The sequence below is a fragment of the Symphalangus syndactylus genome, chromosome 8, assembly GCF_028878055.3.
Source record: "Symphalangus syndactylus isolate Jambi chromosome 8, NHGRI_mSymSyn1-v2.1_pri, whole genome shotgun sequence".
NCBI lineage: Eukaryota > Metazoa > Chordata > Mammalia > Primates > Hylobatidae > Symphalangus > Symphalangus syndactylus.
Window position 1 is genome coordinate 107,903,591 of NC_072430.2, and position 22,729 is coordinate 107,926,319.

At 37.7% G+C, this 22,729-nt stretch overlaps 2 protein-coding genes across 9 annotated transcripts in view; one reads left to right on the top strand and one right to left on the bottom strand.

Moving 5' to 3' along the window:
* Nucleotides 1-22,729, top strand: part of ABI2 (abl interactor 2) — a 181,992-nt gene that overhangs the window by 136,007 nt on the left and 23,256 nt on the right. The window contains exon 14 of the mRNA XM_063644917.1: nucleotides 2,809-2,937. Coding sequence (XP_063500987.1) covers nucleotides 2,809-2,909 — 101 coding nt within the window. The 3' untranslated portion in view covers nucleotides 2,910-2,937. The remainder of the gene's footprint in view (nucleotides 1-2,808; nucleotides 2,938-22,729) is intronic.
* Nucleotides 1-22,729, bottom strand: part of RAPH1 (Ras association (RalGDS/AF-6) and pleckstrin homology domains 1) — a 109,286-nt gene that overhangs the window by 22,744 nt on the left and 63,813 nt on the right. For 4 of the 8 annotated variants that reach the window (XM_055290246.2, XM_055290244.2, XM_063644889.1 and 1 more), the window contains exons 5-10: nucleotides 20,267-20,347; nucleotides 13,433-13,507; nucleotides 4,993-5,070; nucleotides 4,393-4,552; nucleotides 3,054-3,175; nucleotides 784-849 (exon numbers count right to left, since the gene is read on the bottom strand). In XM_055290246.2, the coding sequence (XP_055146221.1) occupies nucleotides 784-849; nucleotides 3,054-3,175; nucleotides 4,393-4,552; nucleotides 4,993-5,070; nucleotides 13,433-13,507; nucleotides 20,267-20,347 (582 nt within the window). The remainder of the gene's footprint in view (nucleotides 1-783; nucleotides 850-3,053; nucleotides 3,176-4,392; nucleotides 4,553-4,992; nucleotides 5,071-13,432; nucleotides 13,508-20,266; nucleotides 20,348-22,729) is intronic. The other 4 variants (XM_063644888.1, XM_055290245.2, XM_055290248.2 and 1 more) reach the window with 2 other exon arrangements.

The window sequence follows — 22,729 nt, forward strand, 5'->3', positions numbered from 1 at the left end:
ATTCAGGTTTTCAAGTATACTAACTTATTTGATTTTAGTTCTTTAAAATCAGCCAAAAATTCAATTGCGTTTTTCCAAAAAATGATCATGATTTAAAAAATTATTTAATTATTTAAGGATAAGGCTGGAAATAATTTGTGAACAGCTAATTATATTCAAATTTCTCTCTGAGTAAGCAGATAAAAACAGCAAAACCACATCCTTCATTGACCAGCCATCTCTCCCACTTGGCAGCCCCTAAAAGCTCATTATTCTTAGATCACTAGAATATGGCTTGGCAAAATAATTGTTTTTAAAAGGGTCTTCAGTGGCCTAACACGTTCACACAGTTGAAGTCTCTCCCTCATACTATCAAAGAATATACAGGCTTCTTTAGTTAAAATTGTAACTACAAATATAGAACACTGACATACTTGACTTCAAAAAGGTACTTTTTATTTTATTTATTTATTTGTTTATTGAGACAGAGTCTCACTCTCTTGCCAGGCTGGAATGCAGTGGCGCGATCTCGGCTCACTGCAACCTCCGCATCCCAGGTTCAAGCAATTCTCTGCCTCAGCCTCCTGAGTAGCTGGGATTACAGGCACCCACCACCACGCCTGGCTAATTTTTATATTTTTTAATAGACAGGGTTTCACCATCTTGGGCAGGGTGGTCTTGAACTCCTGACCTTGTGATTCACTCGCCTCAGCCTCCTGAAGTGTTGGGATTACAGGCGTGAGCCACCACACCTGGCCTAATATTTTAATTTTTAAATGTGCAGGAAAATGGGGGGTGTCATACCTCCAAGAGGACTTCTTTGTTTCTATCTGCCATCTCAGCTGTTTCCTTTTTCCCCAAAAGATAATTCTGGAAAAACAAATATATGGAAGGGATGGGTAGGGGAGAAAAGAAGAAGATTAAAGCATAAATCCATTCTGTTATTCCCTTGGCACAGGTGTGTGTATGTTTTCTTCTAGAGAAATAGCAACTCTAATTTCTGTTGGTATAGGGTAGAATAAACTTTGAAAAGTTACCTGTATATGGGCATCATCACTAAAATGCTTAACACCAGTCTCCTCCTTGCCTGTCCACTTGTCATAAACTGTCCTTACCCAGACTGTGAGGTGGTATTACATTCAACAGCTGGCAAATATGTTTTGGGATATCTAATGAAAGCTACAGTTAAAGGATCTGAAAGGTTTAGAAATTTATAAGTACAACAAGTAAGGCATATTTCCTTAAAATATACTGATCTAGGTGCAGAAAATTTATGTTCTGGCTTTTTAAGAAGAAATCCTGTATTCTCTGGGACTCATTTATTAATAATCTCATTTACTTGACTCAACTAAAAATCTGAATTCTGGCTGGGCGCAGTGGCTCACACCTGTAATCCCAGCACTCTGGGAGGCCGAGGCGGGTGGATCACGAGGTCAGAAGTTCGAGACCAGCCTGACCAACACGGTGAAACCCCATCTCTACTAAAAATACAAAATTAGCCGGGTGTGGCAGCATGCACCTGTAGTCCCAGCTACTCAGGAGGCTGAGGTAGGAGAATCGCTTGGAGGCGGAGGTTGCAGTGAGCCAAGATCACGCCACTCACTCCAGCCTGGGCAACAGAGCGAGACTCCGTCTCAAAAAACAAACAAACAAACAAACAAATCAAACTAAAGTCTACTCATTAGTACACAGTCATCCCTTGTTGTCCATAGGAGATTGATTCTAGGACCTCCTCTGTATACCAAAATCTGCTGATGCTTAAGTCACTTATAAAAATGGGGTCACATTTGCATATAACCTATGCACATTCTCCCTTGTACTTTAAATAATCTCTAGATTACTTATAATACCTAATACAATGCCTACATATCATTTAATTTGCATGAATTCAATGCAGTACTCAAGCGTGGCATATTCAAGTTTTGTTTTTTGGAACTTGGAATTATTTTTCTGAATATTTTAGATCTGCAGTTGGGCGAATCCACAGATGCAGAACCCATGGATATAGAGGGCTGACTGTAATTTTTTTTCTTTTTCTTTTTTTTTTTCTTGGAGACGGAGTCATGCTCTGTCACCCAGGCTGGAGTGCAGTGGCACAATCTCGGCTCACTGCAAGCTCCGACTCCTGGATTCACGCGATTCTCCTGCCTCAGCCTCCCGAGTAGCTGGGACTACAGGCGCCCACCACCATGCCCAGCTAATTTTTTGTATTTTTAGTAGAGATGGGGTTTCACCATGTTAGCCAGGATGGTCTCGATCTCCTGACCTTGTGATCCATCCACCTCGGCCTCCCAAAGTGCTGGGATTACAGGAGTGAGCCACTGCACCTGGCCTGTAATTATCTTTCATAACTGCCTAGAAAAAGATCTGTTGATACCCCCAAATATGTATTCTTCACTAAAACATCCAGAAAAGATGTGTCATGGTTAAGCCATCTGAAGCATAACTACGCAATATCTTTAACACTGCTGCTATTTTTCCTCATTACTAGTTTTTATTGTGGAGTTGTTTTCCCTCACCTACTGAATTTTGTAAAATGTCTAGGTATTGGGAAGTATTAACTCAAACATTATTTTGGAATAAGGAAAGATGTCAAATAAATCAAAGTATGTTTATTAGAATGTAGAGCCATTTGTAATCAAGGTTACTGGGATGTTTAAAAAGTAATTCCAAAATAAGTGTCAACTGGATAAATGGCTGGAGTAGAGAAGTACTTTTCTTTGATGAGATGACAAACTCACCAAATAAACAGCTGGGTTCAACACAGCTCTGGATTACAGAGCCAAAAGACCCGGTAACTCACTAGAGCTATACTTCTGCTTCCAAAAGGGCTCACCCCATCTGGTTCTGGAGGACTGGGAACCTCTTTGGGGCCTAACATGTGGGCACCAGCTGACCTTCCACCTCAGCAGCAGCAGCAGCAGCAGTAGTAGATGATGCTCCTATGGGATTTTGCAGGTATATCGCTCCAACCAGGTGTTTACCAGTCTTTTAACTCTATTAACTTAGCAGTAATTGAATAAAATAGGAGACATATTTACAAATCCTGACCTCTGTAAGTTGTTTGGTCTTACCTGTGGGTTTTTGAAAAGTGCATATTTTTCTATACGCTCCATAAATATAAGCTTGTTTTGGCTATCTCTTGTCCAATTAAGAAGATTTTCAACCAAGTTTTCATGGTCTTCAAAGATTCTCTCTGTCCCAAAATAAAATATCCATATTTTGTTAGTATTCATTAGAGTTGCATGAAAGACATGAAACTTTGCGAAGTAGTTAACCTCAGAACCACAGAATCTTAACTGACATTTTAGCACCTAAAAATTATCTGGTCTTCCCTAATTTTTCAAACAAAGAAATATGCCTTAATTATGTTAATGACATAACCAATGTCACACAGCTGGTATATGGAAGAACTAGGACTAGAATCTAGGCTTTCTGACTTGCAGGACACCATTCTTCAGTCTTAAACATTTTCCCATCCCACCCTTAAAAATAAAACATTAGTTACATCTTATAAGTTTCGATATCAAGTATTTCCTATTTAGTTCTTGGCATTTAAAACATTTCCAAGATGATTTCTTCTTTGATCCATGACTGTTGTTTAATCTTAAACATAGATATATTTTCTAATTTCCAAATTAGAAATGAAAGAACATGTCCTGTATACTGAACATATGTTAAAGAACACATTCTAGATATGGATTCTTTGAAATTTGTTAATGTGCTTTGTTTCCCGAGTCAAATGCTGGTTTAAAGGCTTCAGTAGAAATTCAAGTTAACATAATAATCTTTAGTAAATGCATCAGTCTATCCAGTTCTTATTTGAAGAAAAAAACTATTTTGTTACCTTTTTAAAAAACTTTGTTTTAGCCATTATAAAATCTGAAGTGAACTGGAAATGATCTTGTATTCAAAGAACTCTTAAAACACTTCAGAAAAAAATAATGTAAAGAAGCCAAATTATGAAAGGTAATTTTATCGAAAAAATATATAAAGATGAGGCCAGGCGTGGTGGTTCACGCCTGTAATCCCAGCACTTTGGGAGGCCGAGGTGGGTGGATCACAAGGTCAGGAAATCAAGACCATCCTGGCCAACAGGGGAAACCCCATCTCTACTAAAAAATACAAAATATTAGCTGGGCGTGGTGGTGCACACCTGTAGTCCCAGCTACTCAGGAGGCTGAGGCAGGATAATTGCTTGAACCCAGGAGGCAGAGGCTGCAGTGACCCGAGATCGTGCCACTGCACTTCAGTCTGGGTGACAGAGTGAGACTCCATCCCCCAAAAATTTAAAATAAAATAAAATAAAACATATATATATATATATATATAAAGATAACAAAATGTTTTCATCAACATGAAAACTGATGAAATTACACAAAAATTAGAAAGCAAAGCAATGATATTACTAACCCATTTGTAATTCAGAAACAGTTTCTACCAGTGACCAGTCTAAACTATAACCGCAGTGGGATTTGTCCATCAGGTTATCCAGTACTTGTCTTACTGTCTGCCTCTCATCCACCATCATTGTTTTAGAACTGTCATCAGACATGTGGACTCTAATCACCAGCTATGACAGGTAAAAAGAAAAGTAAATGAACACTAAAAAATGGCATTCTAGGAAAGGCACTGATTCAATATCAAATAAAATTTGGATTAATGTATTTGTATATAAATTAAAACACAAATAATAACTTCATTATGCAAAAATATAGGCTAAAAATCAGACATCAAATAACCTGTTTAAGTAAATTTAAAGCATTTTAAAAATATAACAGATAAGGTTATAATGTTATGAGTACTCCTTTAGGAGAATTCAGAACCAGAAAATTACTCCTTTTATAATGCATTTTACCCACAAAAAATACTACATGTGAAAAATATATTACTAGGGAGAAATGCCCCTGTATCCCTCCGTATCTTAGAGGTACATTACATAAACAAGGCAATTCTTTACAAATCCATAAAACTGATAACAAATCCCAAACCAGGAAGAGGCCCACATATCACCTTTTTCACTTGTGCCTCTTTAATTTTCTCCAGGGCAACTCTGATCTTCTCAGCTTTCAATTTTGCTGCCTGTTCTTCCTGTGAACACAAAGCATTTCAGATAAACAATGCTAGTAAGATGATGAAATATTTGAGAAATCTTTTTTATCCTTAAGGATGCTCCCAGCAATGAATTGCATTAAGAATATAACTTCACACACAGAGCACATTTAAAAAATAACTGTTCACAAAGAGCAGACATATTATAAAGAAACATTTTATAGATGCAGACTTGAAGATGTCTTATAATAGGCATTTCTAACATCCAATATTCTAGAGCAAAAAAAGAACTCTGTGATGTAGTAAATTACCAAGTTTGATTCTGTCAATGTGAAGCAGATGAATTTCAGGTTCTGGGATTGGAGAAAAATTAATGTATAGTGGCCATCTTTGGGCCTGACAATTTGTTTTACCTGCACAATCCCTCAACTCTGAATTTACACTCTCTCCAAAGTAAGGGCAAACCTTTGAATACTAATTTTCTGTTCTGTTACACTGAAAGTATACCACTGTCATAAAAATATCTGCAACAAAAAACAATAGCTACCTATTTACAACCATATAAAAACCCTTTAAAAAATAAAAATGTAGGTACAATCTCATTAATATACCAATACAAATATAAGAAGCTGCCTTATTGCGTTAAGTTTCACTCTGCTTTGGAAAATCATACAATGTAATCAACGTCTTACGTCAGTAAATTCAAAATTTGTTTTTATTAGTTCACTGACAATATTTTTAAATGCTAAATATGATTTTCCAAATAACTTAAAATTTCTAGTAACTTCTACCTCAGAAAACTTAGATTAAAAAGAGTAATAAAAATTGTAACAACTAAAAATATAAAACCATTTGTCTGTTTTTTTCTGAATTAGCATACAGTACTCTAATACTGGTACTTGTAATTTCCAGCAATAGGCCATAATATGCGGTGGCATTAATCTCCAATTTTAAAAAACTTGTGTAAGTAAACTTTTGTTCATAAAGGATTATTTTCTATTTCTAGGCTTTTGATTACTCTGGAAAATATCTAAGAAAAATAAAAACTTCTTGGTTGGGCACGTTGGCTCATGTCTGTAATCCTGGCACTTTGGAGGCTGGGGAGGGCAGATCACCTGAGGTCAGGAGTTGGAGACCAGCCTGGCCAACTTGGTGAAACCCCGTCTCTAACTAAAAAATACAAAAATTAGCTGCTCTTGGTGGTGTGTGCCTGTAACCCCGGCTACTTGGGAGGCTGAGGCAGGAGAACTGCTTGAGCCTGGGAGGCAGAGGCTGCAGTGAGCTGAGATTGTGCCACTGCACTCCAGCCTGGGCAACAGAGCGAGACTCCATCTCAAAAAAAAAAAAAAAAAAAAAGAAAAATGGAAACTTCCACCTTAAATATTCCTTAAGTCTAAGAAGAAAAAAACCTAATCATATCAGCCAAACTTTATCCTCTCTGCATTGTGATGAAAACCACAATCCATACGTTATTCATTAAAAAGCTAAAGCTTCCAGGGCAAAAAACAAAAAGAGAAACTCAATTCAGTTCATAGATTTATTCTGTTTGCCTAAAGTCTGTTGGCTTTCTTATTTATGAACTGCTTTTCTTTCTATTTTATACTCTAGGCTGTCTCCCACCATTTCAAGCTTAGTATTTACTATTTTGTGGAAGAGAGAAGAAAACAGTGGTTAGGGAAGGCAGTGGGCTTGGTTGCTAGAAATCTGACCCCTTCCAATGAAAGGAGCCAATAAATTAACATAATAATCAGGGTCTGGAAATACTATCTGTAAACTCAATAAGGCAGAAAACAAAGAACTTTATTTTTAAAATGGAGAGGGCTAAGACAAGACTGAATTCCTATACTATTATGTATTCCTCTGACTAAAAGATTAAATCATCCTATTTTTAAAGAATCCTTTATGCAAATAAACAAATAGCAGAATTATAAAACATGTTGATTACATTTTAAGATACAAATTTTTCTCTTTTTAAAACAAGCTATGAAACGAGAAAACTAAATTACTGTCATTAAAACTCTCAGTTTTTAGAATTATGAGTCTTAGAGAAACAAATTGTTAGGTAAATTAGCAAAACTTATATGCGTTTTTGATGAACAGAGCACTACTTTATAAAGGAATCTGCAATACTAGCATTTTCCAGCCGTTTTTATGAAATCAGTTACTTGACAAATTTAGGGGAAGAGAAAGAAGAAAGCAGAAGTTTCATGAATATTTTCTCAATGGGATAATGATCTTATTATATTCCTCATGGCTCATTTGCTGCATCCTTATATTGGCATGAATTGCAAAGAAAGTTTACCGAGGTATATTTGCAAGTTTCACTTCATATCCCTGAAAAGTAGATTTAAAGTCTGAAGAGGAAAAACTGATATGTGGAATCAATGTTTTGTATATTTGGAATATAAACATGAACTTTTTTTTTTTTTTCTTTTTGAGATGATGGAGTCTTGCCCTGTTGCCCAGGCTGGAATGCAGTGGCACGATCTTGGCTCACTGCAACCTCCACCTCCTGGGTTCAAGCGATTCTCCTGCCTCAGCCTCCCAGGTAGCTGGGACTACAGGTGCCTGCCACCATGCCCGGCTAATTTTGTATTTTTAGTAGAGACGGGGTTTCGCCATGTTGGCGAGACTGGTTTCAAACTCCTGACCTCAGGTGATCTACCTGCCTAGACCTCCCAAAGTGCTGGGATTACAGGCATGAGCTACCATGCCCAGCCAAACATGAACTTCTAAAAGGCCAAATTCTTTATGGTATTATATAATCTATAAATTTAACATTTTAAAAGTTTAGAAGATGCCCTCAAAGCTGAACATATTTCTGAGAAAAAAAGGAATATTCAAGAGAATGAGAAGACAAGGCATAAACTGGGAGAAAAAATATTTGCAAAAGACGTATCTGATAAAGAACTGTTACAAAAAAAAAAAAAAAAGAGAGCTCTTAAAATTCTGTAAAACAAAAATGAACATGATTTTAAAAATAGGCAAAAGACCTGAAAAGATACCTCACTAAAGAAGACAGCTGGTAAATAAGCATATAAAAAGATGCTCAACATTATTTGTCATTAGGGAATTACAAGTAAAATGAGATACCACTACACACCTATCAGAATGGCCAAAATCCAAAACACTAACACCACCAAATGCTGGCAAGGATGTAGAACAATAGGAACTCTCATTCATTGCTAGTGGGAATATAAAATGGTACAGCCACTTTGGAAGACAGTTTTGGCAGTTTTTTACAAAACTAAATGTACTCTTACCATACAATTCAATTCAGCAATTGTACTCGTTGGTATTTACCCAAATGAGTTGAAAACTGATGCCTACAAAGACATGTACATGGATGTTTATAGCAACCTTATTCATGAGTGCCAAAACTTGGAAGCAACAAAGACGTCACCCAGTAAGTAACACATAAACTATGGTGCATCCTGACAATGGAGTATTATTCAGCACTAAAATGAAGTGAGCTCTCAAGCCATGAAAAGACATGAAGGAACATTAAGTGTGTAATACTAAGTGAAAGGAGCCAATCTCAGAAAGCTATTTAGTGTACAATTCTAACTACATGACACTGGAAAAGCCAAAACCATAAAGACGATAAAAAGATCAGTAGTTGCCAGGGGTTAAGGAAGGAGGAGGAATGAATAGGCAGAGCACCACAGAGGATTTAAGGGCTGTGAAACTATTCTGTATGATAATACAATGGTGGATACATGTTATCATATATATTTGCCAATATGCATAGAATGTACAACACCGGCCAGGCATGGTGGCCCAAGCCTGTAATCCCAGCACTTTGAGAGGCCAAGTGGGAGGATAAGGAGTTGAAGACCAGGCTGGCCAACATGGCGAAACTCTGTCTACTAAAAATACCAAAATTAGCTGGGTGCAGTGGTGGGCGCTTGTAATCCCAGCTACTCAGGAGGCTGAGAAACGGAGAATTGCTTGAAACCAGAAGACGGAGGTTGCGGTAAACAGAGATCACACCACTGCACTCCAGCCTGGGTGACACAGCAAGACTTCGTCTCAAAAAAAAAAAACCAACAAAAAAAGTTGACACAACGGACATAGGGATTAAACAAAGAAGAGACCTGTGTAACCAACTAACATACATTAAACCAATTAGATTTCCTAACTGTCAATAAGAAATTTTTATAAAGCAACTAGATGGCGGCTATTTTAACAAATCCAAATCCAGCTGCTCTTCCATTTGCTCAAAATGCTACTCTTTATGCTTACATAAAGTGGTCCACGTTAAACCTTTATGAAATTAAGAGCCGGTTTAATTTCAACCTAGGCATATTTTAGTTTATACTTCTCTAGTTTTATTAAAGGATAACCCTTGCTAGCAGCTTTCGGAAGAAACAGAACTGATCATGATACCTCTTTTAGAGTATGAGTATCATCCCTGGAACAAAACTGGAAATGAAAATGTTTATGTCAAATTGCAAGACTTCTAATATTTTTATGCTTCCTGTGGGTAATAAGCTCTTTCTCAGAGAGTGCTATTTGTGTCTACTGTATTTAAGCAATCACCATATCTTTTAACTATTAACAACGTGGGAAAAATAGAAATTGTCTTAAGCTCACGGGGTGTTGTATAATACAGGAAAAATAAATGTTTGCTAATACGTTCAGATGACATACTTAGAACACCTCCAATAGTTTATTTATAAAGGCAATGCAAATCTACATTCAATGTTTACAGCCCAAGTTTAATACAAAAGACAAAGCTTTATTCATCTCATGTTCCACTGCCAAAGTCAGGTGTCAAGTCTTCTGCCCCATATCCTTTGACTATCCCTTTCTTCACAACTATATTAAACTTAAGTAAAAAATACCTCACACATGTAAAAACTTAAATTTCTCCCCCATACCTTCTCTTAAAAGAGCAAGAGACAATCTACTTTCTACTGAAAAACTCCTATGTGGCTATGAATAACCACCAATGCCAAGCCTCCTCAAATTTACATAAAGGACAAAAACTAGGTTAAGATCCTATGATTAAATGAAAGCCAACACTGTGGTTACTAAGTGTTAGAACTTTCTCTATGGTGTAAAAATTAGAATACTTACAGAAAGTGCTACTGTTGTTAAGTTGTTCCTTCAACTGGGAAGCTTAAGCTTTGTGGGTTCAGAACAAACACAGTTGAAATTAAGGGGCTAAACAGTGGTTAAGAATTCCTTCAGGATCTAGTTTAATTCATAGATTGCAATACAATGTAAATTAAAATGATTTAAATAGAACTTGGAATGATATAAACAGCTTAAGGGTCATTAAATAGCACTGCTTAGAATCAAAATAATTAACAGCAACAACTATAGCTGATCCTTGAACGTGAGTCTGAGCTACTAGTGTCCTTATATGCAAATGTTTTTCTATAAATACATTTGACCCTCCATACCGGAGGGCTCTGCATTCCCAACCAAACTCAGATAAAAAATACAGTATTCTCAGGATGCAAAATTCCCTATACAGGCCGGGCATGGTGGCTCACACCTATAATCCCAGCACTTTGGAGGCTGAGGCGGGCAGATCACCTGAGGTCAGGAGTCCAGGACCAGCCTAGCCATCATAGCAAAACCCCATCTCTACTAAAAAAAAAAAAAAAAATACAAAAATTAGCTGGGCGTGGTGGCACATGCCTGTAATCCCAGCTACTCAGAAGGCTGAGGCAGGAGAATTGCTTGAACCTGGGAGGTGGAGGTTGCAGTGAGCCAAGATGGCACCACTGCACTCCAGCCTGGGTGACAGAGCAAGACTCTGTCTCAAAATAATAAAAAAAATTTTTTTTAATTCGCTATATAGAGGAGGACTTTTCATGTCCAAGGTCTCAGGACCAACTTCAGGACTTGTGTATGTGCTGGTTTTGGTATCAATTTGGGTCCTGGAAGCAATTCCCTGTGTATGCCAAGGAATGACTGTGGTTTATTTTTAAACTTTTTGTTTTTTGGCAGGGGGATAGGTTCTCACTCTGTCACCCAGGCTAGAGTGCAGTGGTGTGATCATGGCTCACTGCAGCCTCAACCTCCCAGGCTCAGGTGATTCTCCCACCTCAGACTCCTGAGTAGCTGGGACTACAGGCATGCACCACCACGCCAGGCTAATTTTTGTATTTTTTTGTAGAGATGGGGTTTCACTATGTTGGGCAGGCTGGTCTTGAACTCCTGGGCTTGAACTGTACCTGCCTTAGCCTCCCAAAGTACTGGGATTACAGGCATGAGCCACTGACCATGTTGATCCAAAACTTGCAAAGAATAACACTGCCTATGGTAGGAACTTTGTTTTGTTCACTGCTGTATCTCCAGAGTCATAAACATTGTCTGGCACATAGTAGATACTCAGTAAATATTTGTCGAATGGATAAATGAAGTTATTCTTTTAAATAGTTTCCAGCTACAGTTAGAGAAAAATAAAGCCTCGGTGTGGCCTGAGTGATCTGGCTCCTCCTGCCTACCTCCCCAAACCCTAATCAAGACACTTGTACTTTCACTCAACTAGGGTGACTCTGGCAAAATGGTCTTTTTTCAACTTCTCAAACATGCCAAGCTCTTTTCCTTGACTTATGTACATGGAACACTCCCTTAAGCCCCAGGCTGGTTTCTTTGCATCCTTCAGGCTTTAGCTTAAATATTACCCTCCTAGAACCCGCTGATCTCATCATCTAAATGTACCCCTAATCTTTTTCCCAGTATGTTCTACTCCTTTGTTTCCTTCATAGCACTTAACATGATTTAGAACTTCTTTACATGCTTGCTTGTCACCGTTTATTATCTATCTTCATAAACAGACTGTGAGCTCGAGGGTGAGGAATAGGTATATTTTATCCAATGTTCTATCCCAGCACCCAGAATTTCATGGCTCAATAAATATTGTTGAATTGGCAATGAAAATGGTAAAATGGCAAACTTCATCTGAGAGCTGTGTATAAAATGGATTAGAAGGGGCATGGGCAATAATAAAGAGCTAAGAGTGAGCCTGTAGTAGAGTGGTGGTAATGGGAATGCAACAAATGGGTGAGCTCGGTAAATCCTGCAGATTAACACAAGCTTCATTAGAAATTGGAGACATTAAATGAGAAGAAAGGTAGCAAAGATGATCAGAGGGCTTAAACCTGGTAATTAGAAGAATGTCAGCATCCTAAACAGAAACAGAAAAGATGATGACAGATATAAATTATGGAGCCCAGGGATAATGTAGGTAAGTAAGCTAAACACCTGTGGGATTTAAGGTGCTTGTAAGATGTTGGTGATCTTCTAGGAAATGCCTAACAGCTGTTTGGAAATGTGCTCTTGGGAGACAGATCCATCTAGAATAGAGATTGTAGCTGAAGATACAAGTGTGGACTCTAAGGAAAGAGAGTAAATAGAGAATGAAGAGGGGAGAGCTGAGGAAAAAGGAAAAATAGCTATGACCAGCTTAGACTTCTTCTACACTTCCCTGATCTTTAAATTTCTACCACCGGTCATAGATCTGCTTTAAAAAGAGAAACTCAGGGTAGAGAAAGGGTCCCACTACTGACTTTGTTAAAGGGTCTTTTCTTTGAGCTGCTTCTTCGGGAGATTTTAATTTTGGTCTACCATCTTCTTTCATAAATGTACAAGGTTAGAAAGAAATTAAAGCAAACAAACCTCAGATACAATAACAACAACTTAGGGACATTACCCATAACTGTATATTTTTCAGAAATAAGTCTGATATTCTTGAATTTAACATTATTTAAATAAGCTAATGAAATAAAAACATGACTTAAAAAGAGGTAGAAAGCAATTCAGCTTCCCTACTGTATTATTCCCTAGTTAATTATGATAATGGCTAAAATATTTTAAATGGATATAAAATACCAGCCCAGTGAAAATCTGGCTGGACTGATTCAAAACATTCCAAGGGCAGAGAAGCGGGCAATTGAAATTGCAGCTTCCTCTTCCAATTTGACTAAGTTAATATTAACTAAGATTCTGTTTATATGAGTAAATGTTTTAATTAAATGAGGAGGTAATAATCTAAACAAGAACTAGGAAGCAAAGTTTGCTAAAGAAACCCAGAGTATGGGCAACCATTAGTAGTAAAAGTTACAATTAAAGCAATGTTTTTTAGACTTTAAAATGCAACAGTGTTAAACCAGAAAAAATGCAACATACTTGGGAAGACTGTTAGGCATTTATAAAAGTTTAAAAACTAGTGAAAATTACTGAATATATTTTATACTCTCAATATTGCCTGACAGTCATTAAGATCAGTAAATAATTACCATCTGTAAAAGAAAAAGTATCTCTATTAATGACAAAGATGCTAGAATAAGAAAATAATAATATAAGAGCATGATAAAAAACAGAAATCATATTCTACCTACAAGGCAGTAAATAGTTACATGCATGTGGAAAGAAATATCACCTTGGTCAGCAAATGAGAAGGTTTTCCTGCAATGTTTCTCAGAAGAAGGGAGGTTTCCCTGTCCAGATAGGAGTGCTTGTTCAGAAAAGAGAAAAACAAACAAACAAAAAAAGGCAATAACAGAAGTCAGTGGAGGTTTTATGTGTTTAAAACATAAAGTAGACAAAGCAAGAATGATTCTCTATAATTAATCTCATATCTTTTCCCTAAGTTGAGTGAAATATGTCCACAAAGAAAATGTAAAAAAAGAAAAAGAAAAGGAGCAGGGAGGTGAAGACATCATCTGTGCCCGTAGGCGTGTCCCAGCTGACTCCTGCTGATCCCTCCCTCTTTGGGAAAATGGGTAGTACATGCAAAAACTGCAAAGCCAGTCTGCCTTCTAGGCCAATGCTCATGAATGCTGTGCACAGCACACAAATAAATGCATGTCAGAGACCAATGACTAAACTTCCTTTTTCTTGTTAAAGCCTATGAAGACCTATATAGCTTTAAATAGTATATTTTGGTTAGAATAAGACGACATCATTTTTAAAAGCTTCTCCAAGTTATTTCTGATCAATTCAATGATAGCTGCACCAAGACAAAAAATATCCATGCATATTTTGCCTAATGGATACACCTGTTTTCAGTAAAATTTTATTAACCCACTCATTATTATCAGAATAAAAATAGGAGTACACTGCACAGTAAAGAATTTGCAGAGCAAATGAATGACATGAACAAAATATTCAGAAGTGTCACACACTTAAATTAATTCAAGTAACTGTTTTCGTTAGAAAACAGTTTGTAATGGCATGGTCCCTATCATTCTCCCCTTGTACATGTTGTAAGTTAATACAATTGTATTTCATTTATCCTTAAATTGTAGTTGTTTTGATATATACATGTAATTTGGACTGGCCTCTCATGAAAAAATTCCAAATTAGTATTTAACAGTACATAGTTACTAATCACCATTTTAAAAAATGTTATATTTTATAAATCTAAATATAGGTCAAGTTATTCTTGGAAATTCTTTGGAAAGAAACTAATGCAAACAAATACTAGAGCGGCACCCCCTATAAGAAAGTACATGGCCCCTAGCACTTTGGGAGGCCAAGGCAGGCAGATCTCCTGAAGTCAGGAGTTTTAAGACCAGCCTGGTCAACATAGTGAAACCCTGTCTCTACTAAAAATACAAAAATTAGCTGGATGTGCTGGCAGGAGCCTGTAATCCCAGCCACTCAGCAGGTTGCTGCAGGAGAATCACTTGAACTTGGGAGGCAGAGGTTGCAGTGAGCCGAAATTGTGCCATTGCACTCTAGCCCGGGCGACAAGTGAAACTCTTAAGAAGAAAAAAAAAAAGTACATACACGGTCATAGATAAAATACAGTACTTCAAGATTAAAAACACGTTACAGAAGACAATATAATCTTTGCTCACATCTATACTATGTTAAGTTTGCTATATGGTATTTTATTGCCTGCATTTTTAAAGCTGTGTTTTAATGCAAGGTAAACTTTATAAGCATACCTGCCCCTCTCACCCATTCCTTATTTTTTTTAAAAAAAGAAAGCTAAGGTCCAATTTTTTTAATTGGACATATTCATCAAGATTAGCACTAACAAAGTCAAACAATAACAAGAACGTAGAGAACTATCCTTAGGTCCTCATTTAACTAGATTGTGTAGTCTTCCTAAAGGTAAGACTAATTGGCTCCTCCATAAAGGACACTAGGTAAGTAGTAATTTCTGAAAATTCAATTTAGTTTGAGGTTAATGCACAGCCAAGGAGGAGGGAGGGAATTGGGAAAAACAAAGAATGAAAAGCACAATTTATAAGAGTAGCCATTCTTTGGTTTCTTTTTTTTTTTTTTTTGAGACAGAGTCTCCCTCTTTCACCCAGACTGGAGTGCAGTGGCGTGATCTCAGCTCACTGCAACCTCTGCCTCCCAGCTTCAGGCGCTTCTCCTGCCTCAGCCTCCTGAGTAGCTGGGATCACAGGCACAGGCCACCACACCCGGCTAATTTTGTATTTTTATTAGAGACAAGAGTTTCGCCATGTTAGCCAGGCTGGTCTTGAACTCCTGACCTCAGGTGATCCGCCCACCTTGGCCTCCCAAAGTGCTGAGATTATAGGTGTGAGCCACTGTGCCCAGCCACGTTTCTTTACTTCTCTAATAAACTTGCTTTCACTTAAAAATAAAAGAGCAACTATAACTTTCATTGCTTATTCCTTCATTTTTAGCTGTTCAAATATAATGGGGAAACATGTACTGCTACACAATTACTATGTAAAACATATAACATGTATTTCAAGAAATTACTTTCTTGAAAACTTACTATTTATCTTATAAAAGTTACTTTTTTAGAAAAATGATCTCCAAGTGAGTAGATTATCTATATTCAGATAATTACATTTCAAATTTTAAAAAATAAAATCTGCCTCAGGCCATCAAAACAAACTATGATTTGGTAAATGTAATTCCAAACATCAAATTCAAATTTAATTCAAATTTAATTCTTAAAAACACAAGATTTAATCAGTTCTCAAACTCATGACCTCAAAACTTCAAGTCACCAAAAAACTGATTAATTTGGTATCAGGCAATATTTAATTGTATCTGTTTAATGACACAGAAATAGAAGTCCATTTTGAAATATTAAATATTTAAACAGCTTAAAATAAAAAGAGGGTAATCATTATGGTTGGTGGTCCCAAAATATGCCACATTCAAAAAATGAGACCACAAACAATAGCTAAACATTATGATCATAAATTATGTCCTGCATGGATGGTTACATAGCTATTCACTATTTAGTTACTAGCAGTGAGGAAGGCTAGGTCTCCAGGTTCTATTTAAACTATAGGTTATTTGTAGCAGAAACAACAAACATGTAGAAACCAGAAGCAGCAAACTCCACTGGGCACGGTGGCTTGAACTGTAATCCCAGCTAATCCGGAGGCTCAGATAGGAGGACCACTTGAGCCCAGGAGCTTAAGGCTGCAGTGAACTAGGATTATGCCCTGCATTCCAGCCTGGGCAACAGAGCGAGACCCTGTCTCAAAAAATAAAGTATCTTCTTCCAACTGGTATCAGTCATAACATCGATCCTAGAATTCCTTGCTCTTCAGAAAAAAGGGGCAGGGGTGGGGTGAAACTGGTTACTGGAAGGATGCAAGAGGGATGAGAAGAGTGGTGCACAGCTGAAGGACTAAGGAGAGTAAATTATGTAGTTTTAAAACTACATAATTTCTACCAGGGCCGTATTATCAGTGAAATATTTTAAACTGCAGAAATTGTGGTTTTGGTTCAGAAACAAGTTGTATATTTTTCACTCTTGATTACAGGAAAAAATAATCAGTGCTGTGTCTTTGTGGGTTGCTCTGCTATGGAGATCAGCAGTTACTGTAACTGAGTAAGGCCATTCTGTTTAGAAATATATTTTAAACATTTAATTAAAAAAAATTATGGTTTGGGCATGGCATCCAATCAGCCTTCAGTCTTGGTTTATGTTGTGATTAACAAAAATGCATACGGCTTCATATAAACAGGGCCTTCTTATATTTTATTTACCAACTATAAACACAAAGTCGGGGCTTATTTTCAATCCATTTTATTGATTTATTTTATTTCTCTCTTTTCCTTTTCACGTATTCAACCATTTCTTAGGTTCCAACTTTTGAGTGTGGAACCATGCCAGCATTAGAGATGCAAAGGTGACCAAGATGGGCATTCCTTGCCTCACAGAATGTAGTCTAATAGGGAGATGCAGACCAACTTGCAACTACAAAACAGTGTGTTAGTGGTAGGTGAGCAAGGAGACGGCTATCTAACCCCAAATTAGGGGCTTAATAAAGTAATTCTGAAAAAGCTACAGTCCTGGAGGATGATTAAGAGGCTGCTGGGGTCGCGGTGTGAGGGAGCGTGGCAGGGTAGAAACAGAGGGCAAAGGGATATTTGAGACCAGTGGTTCTCAAAAGAGGGTAGCTCTGTCCTCAAGCAGTAATTTCAGAAAATGTTGAGGACATTCTGGGCTGCCACAATGAAGAGGAGAGGGAGAGTTACTGGTATTTATTGGGAAGTCGAAAATGCAAGATGCCTTGCAAGCATGGTACAATGTCAATAACAACAGAAATCCCACATTCCATGACTGTTAAATGTCCTTATACGGAGAGTCGTAGAGATGGGAAATCTTGTTTATAACAATCTGAGCTTAGAATCTAATTTCATTTTACATCTAAAAAGTATTTTTGCATAATTTTAATAATGAATGAGTTTTCCAGGATGCTATTACCCTCTAAAATAAATGGAAAGAAGTCTGCACTTTCTTTTGTTCTGAGCTTACAAGGAGCTGTTCATAATGCTGGAAAATAATTTCACCGATGGAAAATTAGCTTGAAGTAAGAGCTGCTAGTACCATAACTGGCAGTGTACACTCTGTCACATGCCAGTAAATGATAGGAGAGATTTGGAATTCCTTTGAACACAATTAAAAGCTAAATAATATTAAATTAGTGAAAACATGAAATTAACGTTATTAGTAAAAATTGTTTTAAAATATTTCATACTACTGTTGTCATATTTAAAATATATAGCACAGAAGGCCGGGAGTGGTGGCTCAAGCCTGTAATCCCAGCACTTTGGGAGGCTGAGGCAAGTGGATCACCTGAGGTCAGGAGTTCAAGATCAGCCTGGCCAACATGGCGAAACTCCATCTCTACTAAAAATACAAAAATTAGCCAGGTGTGGTGGCGCACTCTTGTAGTCCCAGCTACTTGGGAGGCTGAGGCAGGAGAATCGTTTGAACCCAGGAGGCAGAGACTGCAGTGAGCCGAGATGGCACCACTGTACTACAGCTTGAGCAACAGAGCAAGACTCAATCTTAAAGAAATAAAATATGGCCGGGCGCAGTGGCTCATGCCTGTAATCCCAGCACTTTGGGAGGCCAAGGAGGGAGGATCATGAGGTTAGGAGATCGATACCATCCTGGCTAATATGGTGAAACCCCGTCTCTACTAAAAATACAAAAAATTAGCCGGGCGAGGTGGCAGGCGCCTGTAGTCTCACCTACTCGGGAGGCTGAGGCAGGAGAATGGCGTGAACCCGGGAGGCACAGCTTGCAGTGAGCCAAGATTGCACCACTGCCCTCCAGCCTGGGAGACAGAGCAAGACTCTGTCTCAAAAAAAAAAAAAAAAAAAAAGAAATAAAATATATAGCATTATGAAAAATCTACACTGTAAAAAAAATCAGATATCAAATGATTTTATTACTACCATCTCATCCCACATTATAACACTGAAATTATTTTGTTATTACAATTATAAATAATCTTATTTGCAAGAATTTTACATGCTCCCATTTTCTCTACTTGCCTATAAACTGTCTTAGCACATTATCCCTACTTCAATTAGGATTATTTCCCTTTTTCTCATAGTATATACAAGTATGTCATTATCTGCTATCACTTATAACATGTTTCACTTCTAGGGTCCACTCATATTTCTGTTCTTTTTCCTACACTTGTTTAAAAAAAAAAAAAAAAGCCTTCTGATCTCACTTCTCTTAAACCCAAAGTTCTTGATATAGGTAGGTGTAAGGTTTGACTACCTCATTATGTTTTTTAATAGTGGCAGCTAAGCATTTACATACTAAAACAGATATATTATTTATTATAAATTACTTTTTCGTTATTTCTCCTTCATAGGTGTTGGGGTATTACATTCATATAAAAAGTAGGTATGTAAGTAGGTTATATTATTTACAAATTTCACTTGGACAGTAAAGATGGTGCTAGAAATCATCACAAAGGTAATTTAAAATCTTCTGTTAGCCACATTAATTTTAAAAAGTGTAAAAAGAAAACACTGAAATATTCATATATTTTAGTTAACTAAAAATATCCAAAATTTTGACAAGTAATAAATACAAATACATTTTGTTGTTTTTGTTTTTTTGAGTCTTGCTCCGTCACTCAGGCTGGAGTGCAGTGGTGTGATCTTGGCTCACTGCTGTTATCTTGGCTCACTGCTGTTATCTTGGCTCACTGCAGCCTCCGCCTTTTGGGTTCAAGCAATTCTTCTGCCTCAGCCTCCTGAGTAGCTGGGATTACAGGCATGTGCCACCAAGCCTGGCTAATTTTTGTATTTTTAGTGGAAATGGGGTTTCATCATGTTGGCCAGGCTGGTCTTGAACTCCTGGCCTCAAGTGATCTGCCTGCCTCGGCCTCCCAAAGTGCTGGGATTACAGGTATGAGCCAATACACCCAGCCATGAGATTTTTTTTACATTTTTGTTTCATAGTCAGTCTTTGAAGTCCAGTATGTATTTTATCCTTACAGCACACCACAATTTGGATTAACCACATTTTAAATATTTAATAGGCACACGTGGCTAGTGGCTACCATATGGGACAGTACACCTCTGAAGCATCCAGATTTGCCAACCACTGACCAAAGAACACATTTTTTTAAGAAAGAAACTAGGCTTTCAGTTAAGCATCAGTGCAGAAGAATCATTCCATTTGGTAGCTCTGCTGTAAAGAACAATTAAATTTGTTAGTATCTTAAGAAATTTACAAAAGCCCTTAGTTTCAGAATAAAGAAGGCATGTTGTTTCAGGTTCTCATACAAAAATCGTCTACATCAATTATGCTACCACCTACATAAGCATACCAGGAGTATTAATATTCAATGGTACCATATCTAAAATTGCTTGTTTTTGCTAATTTATTAAGTTTGGTTTAATTTTTATTTGAAAAACTGAAGTTATATGAAAAGGTTTCATCATTTGAATTTCTAATGAATGCATTCCTCTTCATTAAGTCACACCATGGCATGTTTATAGAACTTACAGGTGTCAGCTCAGCCTGTTCTTCTGTGAAGTCAGTATGACGCTTGGCCTGCTTGCTGGAACATCTCAGAGAAATAGCATGCTGTGAAAATGCAGTAAGGAAGAAAATGATAGGTAAAGGAGGTGAAACAGGCAGCTCTCATTACATGCAGGAAGAGAAAAAGATCAATGAAGTGAAACAAAACAGTAATGAAACCAAATAGTAATGAAAAGTTGCATGCAATTACCTTTCATTCTCTTATATGCAAAAATTATAAAGGTAAGACCCAGATGATCCTAACCCTTGATAATTTAAGGATAACCTCACTCCACTTCTGGACAGTAGAGTTCTATGAAATAATTGTGCAGAAACATTATGTCTAATACCAATTCATGCTAACAAACCTCAACTGGCCCTTAACCACTGTTTGGCAGTGCTCTTAATTTTTCCCCTTATGTTATACCTGTTCTAAGTCTCCATGTTCTTCAGGCTTCTAGCTTCCCTCTTCCCTCTCTTCATGACTGCACTTCCCTCCATGTGAGAAAGCTACATCCATTTATCATGAGGATCTTCATCATTAGAATGTACCTTGTAATTATACCCATATTTTTATCCTCTCCTCGAATTCTAGATGAATAATGTGTTTTGTTTCCCCTTCCAAAGCTAAGCATGTTCTAGATCCCATTCATTTCCCCCTCCTAAAGATAAAGTATCTTTAGTCTCTGATACTCAACTAATCAGTACATTGGGGGTGAGAAGAGGAAAATGTTCAATTCTTCTGGGTACCCTCCTCTTGTTAAACTGTTTCTCCTCTCCACTGCCAAATTCCCTGAATTCATGCTAGAAGGTGCCTCCTCCACTTCCCAGTCACTCATTTTTCCCTTAATTTCTTGCAATTTCTTCCCTAAAGCCTTCATCCTTTGAGTTATAACGTATTCTGTAATTCATTCTCAAAGTCATCAAGAACTTTTTTTTTTTTTTTTGAGACACAGTCTTGCTCATTGGCCCAGGCTGGAGTGCAAGTGGCATGATCTCAGCTCACTGCAAGCTCCGCCTCCTGGGTTCACGCCATTCTCCTGCCTCAGCCTCCCGAGTAGCTGGGACTACAGGCACCCGCCACCACACCCGGCTAATTTTTCTGTATTTTTAGTAGAGACAGGGTTTCACCATGTTAGGATGGTCTCAATCTCCTGACCTCGTGATCCGCCCTCCTCGGCCTCCCAAAGTGCTGGGATTACAGGCGTGAGCCATCGCACCCGGCTTGTCATCAAGAACTTTTTAACCAAAAAGGTTATTTTCCATCATAGTTTCTATCACACTGTACCAAAATCACTTGTTTGGTTGTCTATATCCTTCCCTCCATACAATAAATTATCACTTCATAAGGACATCATTTTTTTTTTTTTTTTTTTTTGAGATGGAGTCTCACTCTGTTGCCCGGGCAGGACTGCAGTGGCACGATCTCAGCTCACTGCAACCTCCGCCTCCCAGGTTCCAGCAATTTTCCTGCCTCAGCCTCCCAAGTAGCTGGGATTACAGGCACCCGCCACCGCATCTAGCTAGTTTTGTACTTTCAGTGGGGATGGGATATTACCATGATGGCGAGGCTGGCCTTGAACTCCTGACCTCAAGTGATCCGCCCACTTCCACCTCCAAAAGTTCTGGGATTACAGGCGTGAGCCACCGCGCCCAGCCAACATTGTGTATTATATTCCAGTTTTATCCCTTACACCCCACCACAGTGCCCCAGGCACTCAAATATTTACAGAATATGTGAATAACTTTCTGCTTGGCCTGCATGCCACATGCTTGGCCAGACCAAGATTGTTTTTGTTTTTCCCTATGTATTTTCTCATTAAGCATATTCTGTTTCAATTACTACATCAACAGGAGGCCTATCAAATCTATACTGCCAATATCCCTGTTCTTAGGAAACAGATACTGAAGTATTAACAAACATAAGGGAATGATAAACACAACCAACTCTCAAATGATTCAGGAAAAAGAAATATAGACATAGAAAAATAATGTGGTAAAATGTTAAAAATTACTGAATCTGGCTAATGAATTTCATGAGTTCTTTGTACTATTCTTTAAAGGTTTTGTAAGTATAATATTATTGCAAAATAATTTTTTTTTAAAAAATCTATTCTTTCCGGACTCAGTCTTTCCCAAGTGTCCATTATATTTCCAAACGCTTACTGGCTAAACATTTTAAAAACCTAAATCTGGGCTGGGCGCGGTGGCTCACACCTGTAATCCCAGCCCTTTGGGAGGCTGAGGCAGGCACATCACTTGAGGTCAGGAGTTCAAGAACAGCCTAGCCAACATAGTGAAACTCCGTTTCTACTAAAAATACAAAAAATAGCCAGGGATGGTGACTCGTGCCTGTAGTCCCACCCAGCTACTCTGGAAGCTGAGGCAGGCGAATTGCTTGAACCCTGGGGCCAGAGGTTGCAGTGAGCCAAGATGGTGCCACGGCAC